Genomic DNA, 22,500 nt, shown 5'->3' on the forward strand with positions numbered 1-22,500 from the left:
TATCAATTATGTTTTCAGATCCAATAATGAGATCAAGGCACATGGCAGTTTACTTGCCACCCCCATACATAGGATTCTTAAAGGTTGATGTGGCTTGCCTGTAGATGGGATTCTCACCCTGTAAAATAAAAAAGTTATGTTGAGAGCTTATGTATTTCATAATTTAGCAATACCACACCCTGGTAGACTTTTTGAGAGCCACGACACATTCTGGTAGAATTCTTAGCCTCTCTAAGAGTTTAACTTCCCAGACCTACATACTTCCAAGGAAAATCAGGTTACACACTGTCTGCAGGTTAAATGTTTTAAAAAATGCACATTTCTTAACTAGGTCTAATTTCTGTTTGCAAATTTTACAAGAAATCTTCGCAATGCAAAAATCTTGTGTCGAATACAGTGGACCCCCGCCTAACGAACGCATCGCATAACGTTAATTCTGCCATACGAAGCATTTGAATGCAAAAATTTTTTGCCTCACCTCAAGATAAAAAAACTCGCCCAACGTGATTCCTTCCAAACCTGTCTGTCCAGCCTGAGAGCCTCAGCTGCCCTGCCATCATTATTTACAAGCCAGGGTGGCCAGTTGCATGCATATATTCGATACATTTTGAATTATTCCATTGTTTATAGTGCTTAAAACTGCTAAATAAGCCACCATGGGCCCAAAGAAAGCTTCTAGTGCTAACCCTGTGGTAAAAAGGGTGAGAAATACATACTATTGTACCACGGTCAGCTGTTGCTGCACCGTCAGCTGTTGCTGCACCACCGTCAGCTGCTGCTGCTGCTGCACCACCGTCAGCTGCTGCTGCACCACCGTCAGCTGCTGCTGCACCACCGTCAGCTGCTGCTGCTGCACCACCTTCAGCTGCTGCTGCTGCACCACCGTCAGCTGCTGCTGCTGCACCACCGTCAGCTGCTGCTGCTGCACCACCGTCAGCTGCTGCTGCACCACTGTCAGCTGCTGCTGCACCACAGTCAGCTGCTGCTGCACCACAGTCAGCTGCTGCTGCACCACAGTCAGCTGCTGCTGCACCACAGTCAGCTGTTGCTGAATCATGGTCAGCTGCTGCTGCACCAAAGTCAGCTGCTGCTGCACCAAAGTCAGCTGCTGCTGCACCGAAGTCAGCCATTGCTGCACCACAGTCAGCCGTTGCTGCACCACCGTCAGCTGCTGCTGCACCACAGTCAGCTGCTGCTGCACCACAGTCAGCTGTTGCTGCTGCTCCACCATCATCAGCTGTTGCTGCTGCTCCACCATCATCAGCTGTACTATTCGAAGATGTGGAGTGTGTGTTGTTGGTGTGGCTTAACGGGAAACAATTACCGAGAAACAATTAACCCCAGAGGGTTAGCCACCCAGGATAACCCAAGAAAGCCAGTACATCATTGAGGACTGTCTAACTTATTTCCATTGGGGTCCTTAATCTTGTCCCCCAGGATGCGACCCACAACAGTTGACTAACACCCAGGTGAACAGGAAAAAATGCCAGAACTAGTGCTCATATTGGTGAATTTAAGGCCAGCAAAGGTTGGTTTGAGAGATTTAAGAATCGTAGTGGCATACACAGTGCAATAAGGCATGGTGAAGCTGAAAAATTCCAACCCCAACATGTGTTGTGACGAAACAAGCCTCTTCTGGAAGAAAATGCCAAACAGGACCTACATTACTCAGGAGGAAAAGGCACTCCCAGGACACAAGCCTGTAAAAGACAGGCTAACTCTCATGTTTTGTTGTAATGCTAGTGGGGATTGTAAAGTGAAGCCTTTACTCATGTATCACTAGGATTTTCAGTGTGTTCAAGAAAAAGTGTCACATCACTCATCAATACTCTTCAATAAAGGTGTCATTTTAACATTTATTTATGTAGTTATTGTGCATGTCTTATTGTTTTCTTTGTAGGGAAATGTATATTTCATGAAAAAAAAAAATTTTAATACTTTTGGCTGTCTGGAACGGATTAACTGGATTTCCATTATTTCTTATGAGGAAAATTAATTCGGATAACGGTAAGCTCTCAGGAATGAATTAATATCGTTAGGCGAGGGTCCACTGTATTTAACTCTGAGTACAGGAAATGAAGGGACAAACCTGTAGGGGTCATAGTGATTGAAAGGGAGAATCAGGTTTGACTCAAGGAAGGCAACTGAGGCTCCAGTTACTTAAATTAAGAGCCCTCAATATCAAGGTACCCCACTGAAAGGTGAAGTACTAAAACCACTTGCTCCTTAATCAAGCACAACCCTTTATCAATTTTATTAGGTCTTTTTCTAAGACTTTTGCCATGTTTATCACTATGGCCTCTTAAGAAACATTATTTACTTATATTTAATATTGCATACCCAAAATCAGTAGAATATTTTTTAACTCGCTCGTCTACTATACACCTTGTGTTATTACAACCCTTAAACTGTCCAAACACAGATCAACGTTCACATGTGTAGCGCTCCGACCTTAATTTTCTCCATTTTAAAGCATGTAAAAAAACGTAGATGTACGTATGGACAGTTTAAGGGTTAACTCACTAATACTGTACACCTTGTATTCTTTTTAACCCACTCTACAACCCTACACCTTACATTTTTTTTAAACCATCTCTTCTAGAATGGCTCTTTAACCCTTTCATTTTCCATGCTGTAGTAATGCAGGTTTGAGGTCATTGGCTGTGCCGTAGTACTACACCAAGAGCTCAGCTCACTCAGATAAGCTGTGAGCAGTAAATTTGGGCCTAGATATGAGAGAATGGATCTATGGAGTAAACGTGCACCATATAAAAAATCCTGCAGTATGCAGTATATAATGAGAAATAACAGCGACTTTTTGGTTTAAAACAGAAACTTTGCAGTGTAATTTCGTAGTTTTTTATTGTTGTATTCTTGGTTCTTTGGTCTTATTTGAAAGAATGGAAGATATATTACAGAAATAGAGATGATTTTGTTTGGTTTCGGAACTGAAAATAGCCTGAAATTGAGCTCAAATAGCAGAAATGTTTGATTTTTGCCAATATTTAAGAGTAAACAAATCACGTCACTTGTCCAATTGGTGGGTGTAATGTGTGTTCACGAATGTGCTGATATTATTTATACAATTATTACAATATTGCATAACAATAAATCTTTTTTTTTTTTGCGTGAATAAAAAATAAAAATGGAATTCATATGTAAAGTCAGGGAATGTAACTAATAAATAGAAGAAGTGTTAGATTAGTACCTGGAATGCCTACACTGTTTATTCTGGACCCCATTCTGAAATTTGTGTGAAATTAGTCAAATTACCAGTTTCTGATCACTTTAATGGGTAGCTGAAATAGTTGATTGGGCAGTTTCTTGTGCTCAATTGATAAAATGGAAGACGTACAACAAAAAAGCTAAGAATTTGGTCTATTGAAACAATGTAATTAGCCTAAAATAGGACTTAAGTGGGCAAAATACCCAATGAGTAAATATTGCTGATAGAGCAAAATTTGTGAAAATGTAATCTTGGCAATTTTCCATCAAATTTTGTAATTTTTTGTTTTATTACCCTCAGAAAGATTCTCTACAATTTCACAAAAATTTTCCTTTTTTTTTTTTTTTTTTTTTTTTTTAAATTCTTGGATGCTGTGGATAAGTTTCAGATTGGGAGTCTGGACAATGAAAGGGTTAAGAGGTTCAATGTATCCACATTATTACTGTCAATAAAAAACTTTTCAAAAGACTTACAGTATCCCATCTAGCCATCATACGCTCCTTTTCAAAGCGAGCAAATTCTCGCTTGTCATGGATGGTAGTAAGGACCTTCCACATAAACAGGAGGGCCAGACCCACAGCAACAATGGCACCAATCACACCAAGAACAATCCCTTCATGGAAAAACAAAGCAATAGATTAAAGAGTTTTAAACATTTTAGTCGTGATTTTTTTTTTTTTTTATAAATGCACCTTAAAATCACATTGAATATAAATTAAATTAGTACATGAAGGCTGGAGGCAGTGGAGATGTCGTGTCTAAGGGCAATGTGTGGTGTAAATATTAAGCAGAAAATTCATACTGCTGAAATTAGGTGGTGGTGTGGTATTATTATAAGTATTCGTCAGAGGGCTGAAGAGGGGTTGTTGAGGCAGTTGGGTTATTTGGAGAGAATGGAACAAAGTAGAATGACTTGGAGAGAGCATAAATATGTAGGGGAAGGAAGGCAGGGTAGTGGTCATCCTCAAAAAGGTTGGAGGAAGGGGGGTAAAGGAGGTTTTATGGGTGAGGGGCTTGGACTTCCAGCAAGAATGCATGAGCATGTTAGATAGGAGCGAATAGAGACAAATGGTTTTTGGGACCTGATGAGCTGTTAGAGTGTGAGCAGGGTAATATTTTGTGAAGGGGTTCAGGGAAACCGGTCAGCTGGACTTGAGTCCTAGAAATGGGAAGTACACTTTAAAGAAGGGGTTTGGGATATTAGCAGTTTGGACGGACATTTAAACTGTCGTATCTGAGTGCCTCTGCGAAGACAGTGATTACGTATGAGTAACGGTGAAAGTGTTGAATAACAAAAAAATTTTTTCTTTCTTTTTGGGTCACCCTGCCTTGGTGGGAAACGGCTGACGTGTTAAAAAAATGAAGTTATATTATACTATATTATGTAGCATGACAGTATATCTGGTAATGGGTTCAGAGACCATCTTTCTTGGCCAAGGCTTGATGTCAAACCAGGTTTCACAAAGTGGAAAGGAGCTACAGGAGAATGAGACTAGTATACTAGACTTACAGAACTACAGGAAACTGGAGCTAGTATACAGAACCTAGTAGTTTACAAGAACAAACTATGAAGCTACTGAAAGTGGCTAGTACTGTATATTGGGAGTCATCTTTCCAAGAACAAACTACAATTGTCAGCTCTTCTTCCTCTCTCAATTTTTGTAGAGATGATGATGTTCACTAAAGTAAGTCTGAAATAAATTTTGGAATTTAAATACTGAACTGAACAAAGTAGAAAAAAAATAATGCATAATAATACTTCAGAAAAATACTAACCAAGAATATCAAGCTTAGGTGGACATTCAAGAGTTTGCTGCACACGTACTATTGGTTCTTTATTCTCGTCATAGCCGTACACAAACTTGAAACGACAATCATTTTCATCAAAGAAGCTGCATAGTCGTTCACCTTCTTCCTCAACTGTGCAAAATGGGGGAAAAAAAAAATCACAAATAATATTGCTAACTTAAACATATTCTACTCTAATAAAAGGCAATTGAGTTACTTTCAAAAAAAGACTCATAGTAAATTCTACAAGAGTATCTACACATACTGTAATAAATATTACCACATCTATTAGGTCAAAACAAAGAAATTGGTTATTTGACTAAGTATCAATATGCAAACAGATGATGATAAAAAAAAAAAGTTTTCAATGTAATATTCACATAAAAGTAGAGTAAGTTTTGATAAATTAATAAATATTTTTCAACTTAAAAGCATGACCAAGAAATTATTTATAATTATCTTTCTTTCATGGCTGGTCTCTATCTAATGCTGAGCTCATTCAGTTTTTTTATATATTCTGTTCTACACATCACACAACAAATCTTAAACTTCACTTTGTTTATCAATACTAATACATCCATTTCATTTTTATTACCAAAATGGCACTTTCCTACAAAGAGAGAATAACCCCTAAAGAAATACTTTCACCATCACTCATTTAACAACTGTGAACGTTACAATTCAAACGACCCTCTGAATCACAGCACCCTCACTCATCCTTCACTATGCAAGCCATGTACATGTACTTCCTACCTCCACAATGCAAGTCCAGCTAATCAAGTTCTCCTGAATCCCTTCATAAATGTTACCTCACTTCCACTCCAACAACATATCCAATTCAAAAAATCATGTCTGCACTTGATGCAATCTAACAAGCTACAGGAACACACATCGAACGAGAAAACATTTGACAGAAAATACAGCAAGACTTACAAACCTACAGGGAGGTTACAGTCCCAGAGGTCCCCATGGGTCAAGAATATGCTAATGCCAATATGCTTCCAACACAATTAATTTTCTTCAAGATTTAAACTAATCTTGTTTAAAATCTCAACTTATTAATCTCGCTCCAAAACTTTTTCTTATTTTCAACAAAATTTATTGATAACATCTCACCCACTCACTCATTTGCTCTTTTTTTACACTACTTCACCACTCTCTTAACCTCTCTTTCCAAATACTCCTCCCTCCTTGCATCACTTCTGTTTTGTAAAACCCTCTCATATGTTAACTTTTTCTCTCTCACTACTCTCTTTACATTATCATTCTATCAATCACTCTCCTTTCCTCCTGCACCCACTTTCCTGTAACCACAAACTTCTGCTCAACACTAACACTATATATGTATTCTTAAACTTACCTCGTACATCTTCTACCCCATTGTCTATACTCTCACTAGCCTATCTGACCGCCAACAGTTGTTTATATCTTACCCTAACTGCCTCGTCTTCTAGTTTATAAATCTTCACTTCTCTCTTACTTGCTGCTTCCATTTTCCTTGTATCCCATCTACCTTTGGTCTCACTGTAGCTAAAACTAAAAAGTGATCTGATATATCTGTGGCCCCTCTATAAACATGTACATCTTGAAGTCTACCCAACAGTCTTTTATTAACCAATACGTAGTTCAACAAACTATTGTCATTACGCCCTACATCACATCTTGTATACTTATTTATCCTCTTTCTTAAAATATGTATTACCTATATACATAAAAATAGATTTAAACAAATATTTCAAGAGCAGGGCTAAAAAACATTAAAAAAACCAGAACCAAATCTTATTAAAACTGAGAAAAATGAACTAAATATGAAAGACATAATGCAAAAAATACCCAGTGAGGGAGACAACAAAATCAAGATGCGAGAGACCCCAATGAAATCCCTACTGGCCTAGCATGGGCCAGCAGGCCTGTTGCAGTGCTCTTTCTTTTTTTTGTGCTTAATAGAAGATTAATTAAAGCAGATCTGGACCTCTAACATCCGAATAATGGAAAACTGAAACAGTCAATGAGGAAATAAAGATGATGATGTACAATACTGGAAATAATCTCTCTTCTTTCATTCCCATTTTCACTTGTACACTTTACATCTTTTTGTTTAAAAACATTGAATGCTTATTTAAAAAATATTTATCATATTCAACATGCACTAACAGACCAATATTGTGCTTTACGAAAAAATTAAACAATTAACTGTGAATACTGTATATGAAACACCTTCACGCGCACACACAATTTTAACCCAAAGTTTAGTTGCTGACTTAGGTACAGTAATACCCTTCATAGCGTGCAAAGAAATCTTAGAAATGAAAGGCAAAAAGAAAGGGAAGCCTAATCTGATTTTTATGCCATCTGAGTAGAGCTTCTGAGAAGGGAGGGAGAAGAGAAAACCAGTGACTCAAAATTGTCAGCAAGTCAACTGGCTACCATGAGATAAGGGAAGAAATATAGTACCTAAAGGCTAAAATGATAGTGATATTAAAATTCCATGAAATAAAAGAAAACACTGGTTGAATAAGATTACTGCATGCTATATTCTTGAAGTTTCCTAAAGAAAGAATGCTTCATAGATCAAATTTATTAAGAGAACTGAAACCACAATCAGAAGACCACTTAATTATGACTGTCTTGAAATTTGTTCTAATTAAGTGACACTATTTGCTTATCATATGAGACTGAATATCCCATAAGGCTTATTAACTAACCAAGTTCACTACAATAAGAAAAACTGACAAACATTATGACAATGATAAAAACCATACTGACAACAAAGCCAATAAATAGGAAATGACTGTTAATCTATATATACTGAATTTATTACACTGTCATGCATTATTAAAATGTAATGTCAAGTTATTCTGGTTCTGTCTTAAAGTGCAACTTTGGTTTTTATTTATACTAAAAACTAAACTTGGATCAATATTCTTTATAAAGATATTAACAAAGAAAATGTAAACAAACTTGTAGTGCACATACAGAGCACTGAACTTCGTGTCTTCTGGTCTCTCACCAACTAATTATTCACCATGCTTCTCTTGATCACCAACTGACTTGAGCAATTTATAAAGTTCCCTCTTGACAGCTGGGAGTGTGTTCATCACCTTACCATTACGCCACTGATCAGTGGCATAGTGGTAAGGTGATGTGTACATTGTGCTGTCTCTGGAGGCGGTACAAGTTTTGTAGGGTCGAGTCCTGGTCTGCCGCAGTTTAGTAAATTAAAGTGTATGCTGTATAATGTGTATAACAGGTTTCAAGGCTGAATATTATTCTACTTTAACCTATTTAGCTCTATGCTGACCCACTTAATACAGGGGGTTTCCAATACAACTCTAATGTTCAACAATGCTTCCTTGCACTTCAGAAAAAACCACGAGTTCTACTCCTGTAGGTACAGAATTAACATCACAAAATTATAACACGATACAGTCAAACCCTGTTATTTATGAGCATAGTAAACTAATACAAAATAAACTGGCTCAAAATCATGGTGTATAAGAAGCACATTCAATCAGGTGATTGAAGTTCTGCCAGCAGGTAGCTCCCTACAGCAATTCTGCCTATGATTTGTTATCATACAAGGCTCCTAGGTGTTTAGGACAGAGGAAGCTGGGATGATGCTCTGCACAACTACAAATGCCATACATCTATTGTTTTTATAATATAATTTAGATTTTTGTTAAGTTGTAACTGACCCAAGCTTAGCTTACAGAAGACATTAGAATATAATGTACCTGACAAATGAGTTACACTAAGACCAAAACAAATGGTGTGTTTCCGGTAGTGTCAATAGGACAGGTTAAATTTTTTTGTTAGTGCTATCATTCCAATAAAAAATGACGATGTGCAATAGAATAACTTTTATATTTACTGCCTGAATATCAAATACACATACATTTCTTACAGATGTCTGAAACTTACTTCAGTAATTGGTATAAATGATACTCTGCTTTACTTCTCTTTTGATGGAAATTTGGTCCAGAAAACTGAAACTAAATGAGGGTAATAAAGTAAGTTTTATTCTTAGGGAGACCCTCAACAAAGTAGAGACTGGATATTTTGGTTCCTCCGATTTTAGTACCTGGGTAGTTTCAAATTTAGGTTGGATAAATACATGGGCGAGTGGTTGGATTTGAGTGGGACTTGCGCACGAGTCAATAAAATTATCAAAGCTTATTTCTTGGGTAGCATTGAAAATTGGGTTGGGCAAATATTTTGTTAGTGGGATGGACTGTGAAGGACCTGCCCAGTATGGGCCAACAGGCCTGCTGCAGTGTTCCTCCTTTCTTATGTTCTTATATTCTGTTAGTTGGATGGTTTGTGAAGAACCTGCCTAGCATGGGCCAACAGGCCTCCTGCAGTGTTCCTGCTTTCTTATGTACACCAGTCAGGGTGGTATAAACCTTGGTAATAAATACCGACAAGTTGGTTTAGAAAGACACATAAGCAAACACCGACATATTTATTAGAAAACGTTTCGGTCCTGGGACCTTGATCACTTCTAACATACAGAGGTAGAAAGACATTATATATATAGGCGGAGAGTGAGGTGTGAGTGACGCACGGTGACCTGAGGAATGTCATGTTGGGATGAGGATGGGTAGACGATGAAATCATGTGATTCCTGTGTTGTTGGGTTGGTGGTGCTTAAGTATCATGTGTGCCAATGTTTTTGAAATTTTGTAGTTTCCAGTGTTGCGTTCTATAGTGTCGGTGACGGCGATTAGCGAGGCTTCTAGGTACCGTCGGCGTCTGAGGTCTGGTTCTGTGAGAACGAGTTGTGCCTCATTCCAGTTCATCAAATGCCCCGTGGAGTCTCTGTGGAGGACACAGGCGTACCTTACATCGTCTGTTAGAGGCATTTCGATGCTCATTCAGGCAGACTGCAAGATCTCTGCCTGTCTCGCCTACATATTTCTTGGGACAGAATCCACAGGGAATAGTGTAGACGCCTACTGTAGAAGTTAGAGGTGTGGGGCTACGTTCCGTAGTGAGGTCTTTGATAGATGTGTTTATGGTGGAAACGTTGATGTTACTCATAGCAAGTGCCCGGCGAGTATTCGTGGCAACATCACCACATGGGAGCACTATGAACTGCTTAGGGGGCTGTTCCATGGGCAGTTTGTTGAGGATAGCTTGTGCCTCGAGTCTGCAATCTCGGATGAAGAAAGATGGGAACTGAAGACGTGTAAAGGCTTGTGTTATGTAAGTACATTCTTCTTCAAGAAAACAAGGGCTGGAGATGTGAAGAGCTCTCAAGAAGGAGCCAATGAGGACTCCTCTTTTAGTGCGGGTGTCTTGGTGTGAATAAAAGTGTATAAGATCGTCCTTGTTGGTAGGTTTTCTATACACTTTGAAAAGTGTACAAGATCGTCCTTGCTGGTAGGCTTTCTATACACTTTGGAAACCTACCAACAAGGACGATCTTATACACTTTTATTCACACCATGACACCCGCACTAAAAGAGGAGTCCTCATTGGCTCCTTCTTGAGAGCTCTTCGCATCTCCAGCCCTTGTTTTCTTGAAGAAGAATGTACTTACATAACACAAGCCTTTACACGTCTTCAGTTCCCATCTTTCTTCATCCGAGATTGCAGACTCGAGGCACAAGCTATCCTCAACAAACTGCCCATGGAACAGCCCCCTAAGCAGTTCATAGTGCTCCCATGTGGTGATGTTGCCACGAATACTCGCCGGGCACTTGCTATGAGTAACATCATTTCCACCATAAACACATCTATCAAAGACCTCACTACGGAACGTAGCCCCACACCTCTAACTTCTACAGTAGGCGTCTACACTATTCCCTGTGGATTCTGTCCCAAGAAATATGTAGGCGAGACAGGCAGAGATCTTGCAGTCTGCCTGAATGAGCATCGAAATGCCTCTAACAGACGATGTAAGGTACGCCTGTGTCCTCCACAGAGACTCCACGGGGCATTTGATGAACTGGAATGAGGCACAACTCGTTCTCACAGAGCCAGACCTCAGACGCCGATGGTGCCTAGAAGCCTCACTAATCGCCGTCACCGACACTATAGAACGCAACACTGGAAACTACAAAATTTCAAAAACATTGGCATACATGATACTTAAGCACCACCAACCCAACAACACAGGAATCACATGATTTCATCGTCTACCCGTCCTCATCCCAACATGACATTCCTCAGGTCACCGTGCGTCACTCACACCTCACTCTCCGCCTATATATGTAATGTCTTTCTACCTCTGTATGTTAGAAGTGATCAAGGTCCCAGGACCGAAACGTTTTCTAATAAATATGTCATAGTGTTTGCTTACGTGTCTTTCTAAACCACCAGTCAGGGTACTTCCCCACACACACCAGCCAGGGTACTTCCCCACACACACACCAGCCAGGGTACTTCCCTACACATGCACCAGCCAGGGTACTTCCCCACACACACCAGCCAGGGTACTTCCCCACACACACACCAGCCAGGGTACTTCCCCACACACACACACACACACACACACACACACACACACACACACACACACACACACACACACACACACACACACACACCAGCCAGGGTACTTCCCCACACAAACACACCAGCCAGGGTACTTCCCCACACAAACACACCAGCCAGGGTACATCCCCCCCCACACACACACACCAACCAGGGTACTTCCCCACACCCACACCAACCAGGGTACTTCCCCACACCCACATCAGCCAGGGTACTTCCCCACACCCACATCAGCCAGGGTACTTCCTCACACCCACATCAGCCAGGGTACTTCCCCACACCCACATCAGCCAGGGTACTTACCCACACACCAGCCAGGGTACTTACCCACACACCAGCCAGGGTACTTACCCACACACACACAATTTGATTTGAGTGGGACTTGCACATGAGTGAACAGAATTATCAAAAGTTTATTGCTTGGGAAGTATTGAAAATTGGGTTGGGCAAATATGATTCTGTTAGTGGGATGGTTTGTGAAGGTCCTGCCTAGTATGGGCCAACAGGCCTGCTGCAGTGTTCCTGCTTTCTTATGTACACCAGCTGAGGAAATTGCTTCAGAAGAAGAAGAGAGAGGGAAGAAGGTGCCTTCTTCTAAGATTAAGGACATTTGTGCAAAGTGGAGTAAGGTGCAAACATTTGTGAAGGAACATCACCCTAATCCTTTCCCCTCCTCCCATCTTCCATATACCAACAATAGTCTTCTATGAAGGTAATTGTGATATTATTGTTTTATACTTAGATTTCTCATTCTTTCCTGTATGTAAATCTATATTTAATCTATAAAAAAAATAATTTTTGGTAATACTCTGGGGTGTCTGGAATGGATTAATTGGATTTACATTATTTATGAGAAAAATGAATTCGGAAATCGTCAGATTCGGGTTTAGTCACTCTCTCTGGAACGGATTAATTACGATAACCTGGGGTCCACTGTACCTAGAATTAGATAGCCGAGATTTGTATGGAGGACTGATGGGGTCATATTGTATCATACATCAGCACATTAGTAATGACTGCATGCTTAATGTTATGTTTACTGCAAATACCTGTTAGTTAGGAACAATAACAAGAGTGCTTTGCTGTAGTCACTCAAGATTTACTTTATTTCTTGGATAATAAAATAGAAAATGAAACAGACAGGTTTGCAGGGAGATACCATTATTTACTATTTATTACATAAATATGTATGGGAATGTTAAGCGTGGTGATCAGAGAGGCTCGTGGAAGGTTACACATAAGTTTAACTACTTGCGTAACATACATGGGCATGGCTTAGTCTTTCAGATACATATCAAGATAGGCCTTTACCTATCTGTGATTCTGCTTCAATCAGCCTTAGCCCACTAACCAGGTCACATGAGTCTTTAACTTGTGTCCATTAGAAACAGCCATGCACAAAAATGTATTTCTTACACACTGTCACTGTGAATTGTGAAAGTTTGGTTTTTTATCAACTAGGTCCTGGGGGTGAACCTGAAAATTATCTGTACAATAATCTTCAGCTGCTTCACCTTACTTTATCTGCAGTATATAAGGTCGGCAGACCTCATACCTTTGCTCTAGGCTTGGGGGATTGACCACCACCTACCAAGGCTGAAGGACTGACCATTGTGGACTTATACAGTGGCATCTCAAGTTACGAACTAAATTTGTTCCAGAAGGCTGTTCGGGTGCTGATACTGAATGAATTTGTTCCCAAAAGGAATAATGTAAATTAGATTAGTCCATTTCAGACCCCCCAAAAATACACTTACATAATTGTTCAAGTTGGGAGCTGTACAAAACTCGAGGTACTGCTGTATTTTATAAATGGTTTGGGAAAACCAGCAAACTGAAGAGTGAGACACTGAACTGAACTGAAGAAGCCACTGGCTGGCAAAATGTTTTCACACTAATGAGTCTCAAATGTTGTACAAGCGCATCTTTCTTTGACTATATTTTGGCTATCAAGACCAGTGTTCAACTCCTGTTCTGTTATCTATGACATTTTAGGACAGTGTTTTTGGGCTCACTGGACCAGTATACTCTTGTTATATTTAACTCGAGCAACTATATATAGCCTCTTCTCACTCAGCGACGTACTTGTTTACCGACGACTCAGACTTACGACGGGCTCTCTGACCAGTATGAACACTTAAGTAATGTATATTAGAGCTGTTTTCCTCTTATTCTGTTTATTAAAATATACAGTTCACTACTGTATGAATATTTAAAAATATACCAGAAATGTTATAAATAGTTCAAAAGTGACATTAAAAAATATCAAAGATGGTTGACACAAACCCACTACTATTACAGTATGCTCCTCACTTAGCTACAGGAACAGAACTCCATTGTTAAGTGAGGAGAGGCTGCACTTTGATCAACAAATTACATGTGAAAATAATCTTAGAGTGTGGTGTCTACACACCAGGTCCTGTGTAAACTTGGACTGTGTTCTGCGCTCAACTTTGCCACTCTAGATTATGTTGGGAAGACTTGTGATGGTTCAGTCCTGTGAGGATTATCTCTGCTCAGTTTTATGGTTAATAAGTGTGTAGATGCTGGATGTTGACCACTGTAACCACAAGGTAGTGTGTCTTGTCAGTAATTTTGTTTAACCTTTTACTATGAAAATTAAGATTCATATGCAACAGTTGGGTTTCTTGATAAAGATGCCAAACTGTTGCACATGTGTCTTAATCCTCAACTTGTCAGTATTTTATACCATTTTCAACATAACCTTTGACTTGTGAGGGAAAAGTTCAATAGTTAGGAGTAGCAATATAGTAACAATAGTTTCATTGCCGGCTACTAGTTAAGGTAGGGTAATTCACGCTCCCGTTTTTCCTGACTTTTCTCCCCCCCACCCCTAAAGTGATAGTTTGACTGCTGGCTGCTTGTTAACGTAGGGTCAGTCTAGCTCCCGCTATCCCTTCCCCTCCCTCTTCCCCCCCCCTCGAAAGGTGACGTATGGGGCTCTGGTCAAACAGTAAATCACTCGACTCGCAGCTCCCAACACTACTGTAAGTACATGCCTGCCTTGTATTCTAGTGGATTTATTGGTTAAAAGCTTCACTTTTGACCAATAATAAACTTAGTCCTTTCAGTCTTGCTCTAGGTTGACTGTTGTAATAATCACCACGTCTTTTGAGTATTGTACTTGCCATGGAGAGTGATTATTTAAGCAGTGGGTAACCTGTCTATCTTTTCAGCTTGGATGACAGTGAGGGTCACCTGTCAATCAACGAGAAGAACAGGAGAAGGACTAACGTCCAGAGACTTCCCCATTTTGCATTTAAGTACCTGTGCACCTGTATGAAATTGCAGGACGTAACCCCACATCATTGCAGCGGTAAAGAACCTGCTTTCCTGTCATCGGGATACTACTCACGGCGTTAATCTGTGAAGAACTAGCCAGTGGTGGTCACCAACACCTGCGACCCCCCCCCCCCCATCATCAGCAACGGCTACGATTTCAACAAGCAGTGTCACCAACACCAGACACCCAAGTGTTAAATTAGCGTTTAATTCAGTTATCATTTATATTTTTCATTTTCTTTAATGTAGGATTAATATTTCATATTTAAGTGTTTTATATTTTATATTTTCTACATAATAAAGTGTTTATGTTTGTCTGTTATTATTTCTTTTTCTATTCACTAATTTTCCTGAGGAGGAGCCAGCCTGGGTAATACTGTCTGAAGTTGTTACAGGGCTAAGTAAGCCTTCACAGACTATATTCACATCCACGATCTTATGGAGTCACACCCTATTTCTGAGATGTGCTCTGGACTGTACGGATTCTTGCAGTAAGGGAGGAATAATTTTATATCTATGGCTTACTATAATTTTTCCCAAACTTTATGCATTCATTATATGATTTTAAACTATGTTCGCCTACAACAGTTCTGGCTTTGGAAGCAGAGGCAAGCATGTTTCACACATCTAGATTTGTTCAATGAACAAATTTTTTCATAGTTTAAAAAATATCATTCAATGGGCACATGACAATAAAATCTCAGGATCTGTCCTATTTGGCTAGGAAGAAGTGGCTTACCAGAAACACACCATTTTTTACCTAGGCCTAATTGTGTCTTAAAACATTTTTAATTGCATGAGAGTTGATCAACTGCAAAAGTCTACTGTTTCTGGTTCTTTCATCAAAATTATAAAACCTACATTACTCACAGAGCAAATGACAGAGGCAGACAGAATGCCGAACAATGGTAAGCATTTTTCATTGCATATACACATGCTGTCCATATTTATAATAAAGCTTAACAGACCTTTTTGATTTCTACTGTTTCCATCACGCAAAACGCACATTAAGAAAATGGATGCACTCGTGCCAAAAATCAAAGCCCTCCACTGTCTTAGTAATGTACCTTTAACCCAGTCTGTGACATTAATTGTATAGTTGGCAAAGATTTGACCAGTGACGCTGCTGTAGAGAAGGGAGCAGCGACTACACAAATCTGGTTCTTCAGTGAAAGGCCCCGTCTCGTAAACACGACACTGGACACATTCCTTAAAGTCCAGACACTTTAAGTCTGTGCCACACAGCTACAAGAAAATATAGTCATGCTATCAATATTAACTAGGAATAAATACAATCTTTTAATCTGAATGTTGTAAAGCCTGCAGGCTGTGAAATTCTCAGAACCTGCAAGTGGGATTATGGTCCAACCTTCTGACCAAGATACTATAACTAAAATTATCCCAGGTACACATACAGCAAGGACTATTACTTATAAACCAATAAATAAAATTTGACTAATATTCTGTGCAAATCCTCTGCTGTAACTGCATATCAAGGATAAAAATGACTTCTTGTAAGAATACTCACTGGCTTCAGGAACACGAGTTGCATTGAAGAGTGTGCAGTTGGCGATACATTCCTCAGGTGTGAACTCACCAGTCTCAAACACCTGGCACTGTACGCAAGCCTTGTATGGTACACACTTGCCCTTGCATGTCTAGGGTGGGGAATATACACACACACACACCCATAGAGTGACACCAAGTGATGAAGACATCAATGTGATATTTAGCCACCACAATTTGTAATAAGCAAAGATAACACATGGCATCCAGAACCATATTGAGAAAGAGAGGGGAACAACGAAACAGCAGGCAGGCAGGCAGGCAGGCAGGCATGGGGAGAAGGGAACAACATATCATTAGTACTTATATATAAGGCATACATAGAAGTTGCATATTCTACTTAACATTTCTTGAACAAGTGCTTAAATTAAAACTAACATAAGCATAACTTGTGGCAAGTCAAAAGATCATTTGAACCCCTACTAATGGAATACCAACTGTTTCTTTCCTTCTACCAATATAAAACAAATATGTACTTGTATGAATATCAATACAAGAAAATAAAAGAGGGATTTACTCTCAACCAAATCAATTAGTACACAGAAAATCTGAAGGCTACAATTAGTTAAAAGCACTTCTACAAATTACAATGTATGTCAAACACTGAACAGAGAATTCTCACATGGATGGAAATGAAACATGAAGTAGAAGGGATTTATATACTGTGATCTCAATCAGAGGCCTTTGTCCGCTGAAGTCTCTCTCTAAGGCAGAAACATAACCTTTCTACTCCATATTTTATATTCTGTCCACATGAGATTTACCTGTTCACTTCTACATAAATTATATAAACTTGCTTGCTGGGACTGTCTAGAATGCACATAACTGCACAAGCTTAAATCAGTGACCACAGAACCATCAATTAATAAAATATTTTTTCCACCAACTGACGTCAAGTAAATTCTTTTACCACATCAGGTAACAGGAAATGTGTCTACACCTGACGGCCGACTTGTTGAAAAAAAAAAAAAATAATAATAATAAAATATGATTAAGCTTGCTCACCCATGTACTACAATTGTGTGCTAATTATATATGAAAAGTGTACCTATTTATGATGTCTTCAAAGGCCACACTAAGTAAAAAAACCCAACTACATAAATGAGCTACATGTGTGCAGTAATATACATGTATATATATATATATATAGTGTGTAGTGGCAGGCAACTGGTAAATATGGAATATCAAGCACCTAGTGCAGGGATAGTAAAAATTATGTTTCTTAAGATATCGCTATACCTGCTTCATCCTGGGTGTGTTAGCTGCATAGTATATTCATAAATAAGTTATACACAAGCATTTTTAATTGAATTAAGTTAGACCATAAATCTAAGTTTAACGAAGATATTTATAACTGCAGTATTGCATTTTATTAAGATTTAAAAGTACAGTGGACCCCCGGTTAACGATATTTTTTCACTCCAGAAGTATGTTCAGGTGCCAGTACTGACCGAATTTGTTCCCATAAGAAATATTGTGAAGTAGATTAGTCCATTTCAGACCCCCAAACATACACGTACAAACGCACTTACATAAATACACTTACATAATTGGTCGCATTCGGAGGTAATCGTTATGCGGGGGTCCACTGTATATAGGTTTAGATCACTGGAGCCTGCAACTCACGGGTCATTGCTAAAACACCTCGAACTCCTGATACTTGGAACTGATACTTACATATACAGCAAAACCTTGATTTTTGCTATTTTTAAGATTATTCTGATTTAACCCTTTCAGGGTCCCCAGGCCCTCTCTGAGACTTGTTCTCAGGGTTCCCAAATTAAAAAAAAAAAAAAAATTCTTATGAAAAGATTGAGAATCTTTTCCTGATCATAATGACACCAAAAGTATGAAATTTGATGGAAAACTTGCGGAATTATGCCATCGCGAAGTTAGCGGTCTTGACGATGTTTACGCATCGGCTATTTTGCCCATTTTGAGCCCTATTTTCGGCCAATTCCAGTGTACTAGTCGACAAAAATCATAACCATTTTGCTAGAACTCCACTTTTTCTATTGAATGAGTACAAGAAACCACCCATTTACCAATTTCAACTATCCAACAAAGTGGTCAGAATTTAGCAATTTTGCCAATTTCACACAAATTTCAAAAGATGCCAATTTCCAAATAGGGTCCAGAATAAATAAGAAAGACATTCCTGGCACTAAAATAACAAGTTCTCTGTTCGTTAGTCACATCCCCAGGCCCCTCTTATATTTCTTTGGCTTTCCACTTGGAATTTTTATTCTCACAAAAAATAGAAGATTTACTGTCATGCAGACTACTACCTTAGTGTAGAAATGGTATAAATAATATCAACGCACTTGTGAAAGAATATTAGACTCACCAGTTGACGTGTATTGGACACTTGGCACGATTTCTTTATTTTTGAACTTTGGCAAAAATCGAACATTTCTGTTACTTTGAGCTCAATTTCGAGGTACTTTTCATTGTGAAACCAATCAAAATCATCTCAATTTCTGGAATATGTCTTCCAATCTATAAAATGAGACCAAGAAAACTAGAATACAACGATAAATACCATACGAAAATACAGTGCAAAGTTGCTGTTTTAAACCAAAAACATGGTCAAAGTTTTTTTTCTCATTACGCACTGTGTGCTGCAGGATTTTGTATACTGTGCACACTGACCACATAGACCCATTCTTTCATATGTAGGCCTACCAGCTTTCTCTCGCTAGATTTGAAGGCGCTAGAATTTAGGTGTACTAGTATGTCAATAACCCTGGTGCGTAAGCCGTACTAGTACGTCAGAAACCCTGAAAGGGTTAAGAAGGGAGTCAGAGAAGCAATATGATGTATGGTAAAGACCGAGCCAACATTATAAGAGCTATATCAATTATTATTACGATCACTAAGTGCTGAACCCACTAGGGTCAGTGCTGCAGGGAAGGGTGTGTTAAAGATGTAATATGCTTGAGAGCTCTATCAAGGATAAGAATAAAAGAACCAGAAGTAAGAATAAGGAAAAATGTGGAACTGTTCATAGAGAAAATCTGCTAATTTGGTTATAAAAAACCTTACCAGGTGTATCAGTGTTACTGAATTGTCTTGAAAAAGTTTATTTCCATTAATACACACCCCTTTGGGTTTTTTAATATTTTTCTTATTAGTTCTTGTCCTTGTTTATTACCTATTTTTTTTTTATTTATTAACACATTGGTCGATTCCCACCAAGGCAGGGCGGCCCAAAAAAGAAAAATTTTCATCATCATTCACTTCATCACTGTCTTGTCAGAGGGGTGCTTTACACTACAGTTTATAAAACTGCAACAATAACACCCCTCTTATCTCCATGGGAAAGTGGAACAGAATTCTTCCTCTATAAGCCATGCGTGTCATAAGAGGCAACTAAAATGCCGGGAGCAAGAGGCTAGTAACCCCTTCTCTAGTATATATTACTAAAGTTAAATAGAGAAACTTTTGTTTTTCTTTTTGGGCCACCCTGCTTCAGTGAGATACGGCCAGTTTATTGAAAGAAGAAACTCGAGCAAACAACTGTTACAAAGATAGATGACATTCCAGATTTAGTGCTAAGCCTCTGGTTTTGTAGAGCATTTCAGTCTTAAAAATCTTCTCTCTTTTTTATTGTTATGCCTTAGCAAGTACCAGCATATAGACCAGGGGTAATATTACAATCCTGAAAATCTTGCCATTTTTTTTCAAACACATTAGGAGAAGGCTGGAGGTAGTGGAGATGTCATGTCTGAGGGCAATGTGTGGTGTGAATATAATGCAGAGAATTCCTAGTTTGGAAGTTAGGAGGAGGTGCGGGATTACCAAAACTGTTGTCCAGAGGGCTGAGGAAGGGTTGTTGAGGTGGTTCGGACATGTAGAGAGAATGGAGCAAAACAGAATGACTTCAAGAGTATCAGTCTGTAGTGGAAGGAAGGCGGGGTAGGGGTCGGCCTAGGAAAGGTTGGAGGGAGGGGGTAAAGGAGGTTTTGTGTGAGAGGGGCTTGGACTTCCAGCAGGCATGTGTGAGCGTGTTTGATAGGAGTGAATGGAGACAAATGCTTTTTAATACTTGACGTGCTGTTGGAGTGTGAGCAAAGTAACATTTATGAAGGGATTCAGGGAAACCGGCAGGCCGGACTTGAGTCCTGGAGATGGGAAGTACAGTGCCTGCACTCTGAAGGAAGGGTGTTAATGTTGCAGTTTAAAAACTGTAGTGTAAAACACCCTTCTGGCAAGACAGTGATGGAGTGAATGATGGTGAAAGTTTTTCTTTTTCAGGCCACCCTGCCTTGGTGGGAATCGGCCAGTGTGTTAATAAAAAAAAAAAATAATTAGCTGTCTCCCACCGAGGCAAGGTGACCCAAAAACGAAACACTTTCATCATTCACACAATCACTGTCATTCACAGCGCAGATAATATTGCCATTATAAAAGGTAATTCCTTGAAAAGTATGAATTAACACAAATATTCGGCACTTTGATGACACTGGCTCGGCACATCACTGGAGGTTCTCTATTCATCCAAATGATGGTGGAATATGTGCCAAGTCAATGAACCAACCAGGAAGAGAAGGTTCAAGTGAGCCACTAGAAGTACAGCAGCCATCTAGACTTGTATATATTTCAGGGAAGTTGAAATTACTGGGAACCAAATTGACTAGACTTGTGAAATCATAATGATACAATTGTAAACAACTCACGGAAAGGGCGGGATCTGAACCTATGGTGAGCAAGTTCTAAAACTGGTAGGCATAAAACTTACAGTATAGTACTAGTGCAAGTAATAAGAACATTGTATTTTACTGTATGCAAGTTGCAGTTCCAGGAGCTGAGATCGTAGATAACGACATAATACCACAGAACTCTAATGTGTGTGAACATAGTCCATGGACAATGAGAAGATTAAAAAAAACTGCCGAGTAGTGAATTCACAGACAAAAAAGTTCCTGCATGCTGAGAAATTGCAGTATTTCTAAATACAGTAATTTCATAACATTAAAAAAAAAATTGCTGCAGATGTCAAAGGATGGAGATACAATGAACAATTTTAATTATTCACTTATAATCATGGAGTAAAGAAACTCGTAAGGAGGTATTTTCATCACAAAAATTAAAAGCCTGAATTTAAAAAAAAAAAAAAGGACTAAATGTTCTTTATCATCTGAAAATACAACCAGATATATTATGACATACACTGTATTGAGCTTACCGGACAATCTTCACACCATTTGCCAGAGTAGCGACCATCAACATTTTCCGAACATTTGCACTGGTTGCACTCACATTTTCCTTGGTTGGAACATATCTCATCATTGGCTGAAAATGGCAAGACTGTGATTTAGAAAAAAAAAAATAACAAAGTTTACAAGTTTTGTAATTCCAGGAAACACAATAAGCAAATGCACATTTACAATAAAAAAAATTGCAGGATGTTCAAAGGATGAATATGTATAAGCTTAACTAAAACAGTATGCTACACTGACTGGTAGAAGTTCACTGTAAAGAGGTTACAGCTGGTGTGTTCCCAAAAGTGAATGTGGAACGGAACTCTGTTGTGAAGTGAGGAGTTCCTGTATTACCAACGATGTTATGACTTTACAAAATACATATGACCAAAGCTGTACTTTCCCACTAGTACACAGTGACAACACAGTAAGTGTCAGGGGTCCAAGACTCTTCAACTGCCTCCTAGCATACATAAGGAGGATTACCAATAGACCCCTGACTGTCTTCAAGAAGGCACTGGACAGGCACCTAAAGTCAGTACCTGACCAGCTGGGCTGTGATTTGTATGTCAAATTGTGTGTGGCCAGCAGTAACAGCCTGGTTGATCAGACCCTGATCCACCATGAGGCCTGGTCTCAGACTGGGCCACAGGGGCGCTGACCCCCCAAAACCCTCTCTAGATATACTCAAGATATACCCTCCTCCCTTGGTTTTGGAGTGTGTAGTACAATTTTATTTGTTGAAAATTTTAAAAATTATAGTACGTCTCCCCACTTATGGTATGAAAACTATTGTGAAAATTTGTTACTCAAGTGTTTGAATTTCAGAACTTTTTTCTTCCTAGACATCCATGTTAGAACCCGGATGCATTCATCAGTCATAATATTCTATATTTTTTTTTTTTTCAACAAGTC

At 39.0% G+C, this 22,500-nt stretch overlaps 1 protein-coding gene across 5 annotated transcripts in view; it reads right to left on the bottom strand.

Moving 5' to 3' along the window:
• Nucleotides 1–22,500, bottom strand: part of mys (position-specific antigen beta subunit myospheroid) — a gene marked incomplete at its 3' end in the record, with an annotated part of 123,672 nt that continues 101,172 nt past the window's right edge. For 4 of the 5 annotated variants that reach the window (XM_053792721.2, XM_070102256.1, XM_053792722.2 and 1 more), the window contains 5 exon segments: nucleotides 1–118; nucleotides 3,700–3,839; nucleotides 5,003–5,146; nucleotides 15,883–16,060; nucleotides 21,570–21,676. In XM_053792721.2, coding sequence (XP_053648696.1) covers nucleotides 50–118; nucleotides 3,700–3,839; nucleotides 5,003–5,146; nucleotides 15,883–16,060; nucleotides 21,570–21,676 — 638 coding nt within the window. 5 annotated transcript variants of the gene reach the window in all.

The sequence above is a fragment of the Cherax quadricarinatus genome, chromosome 81, assembly GCF_038502225.1.
Source record: "Cherax quadricarinatus isolate ZL_2023a chromosome 81, ASM3850222v1, whole genome shotgun sequence".
Lineage (NCBI taxonomy): Eukaryota > Metazoa > Arthropoda > Malacostraca > Decapoda > Parastacidae > Cherax > Cherax quadricarinatus.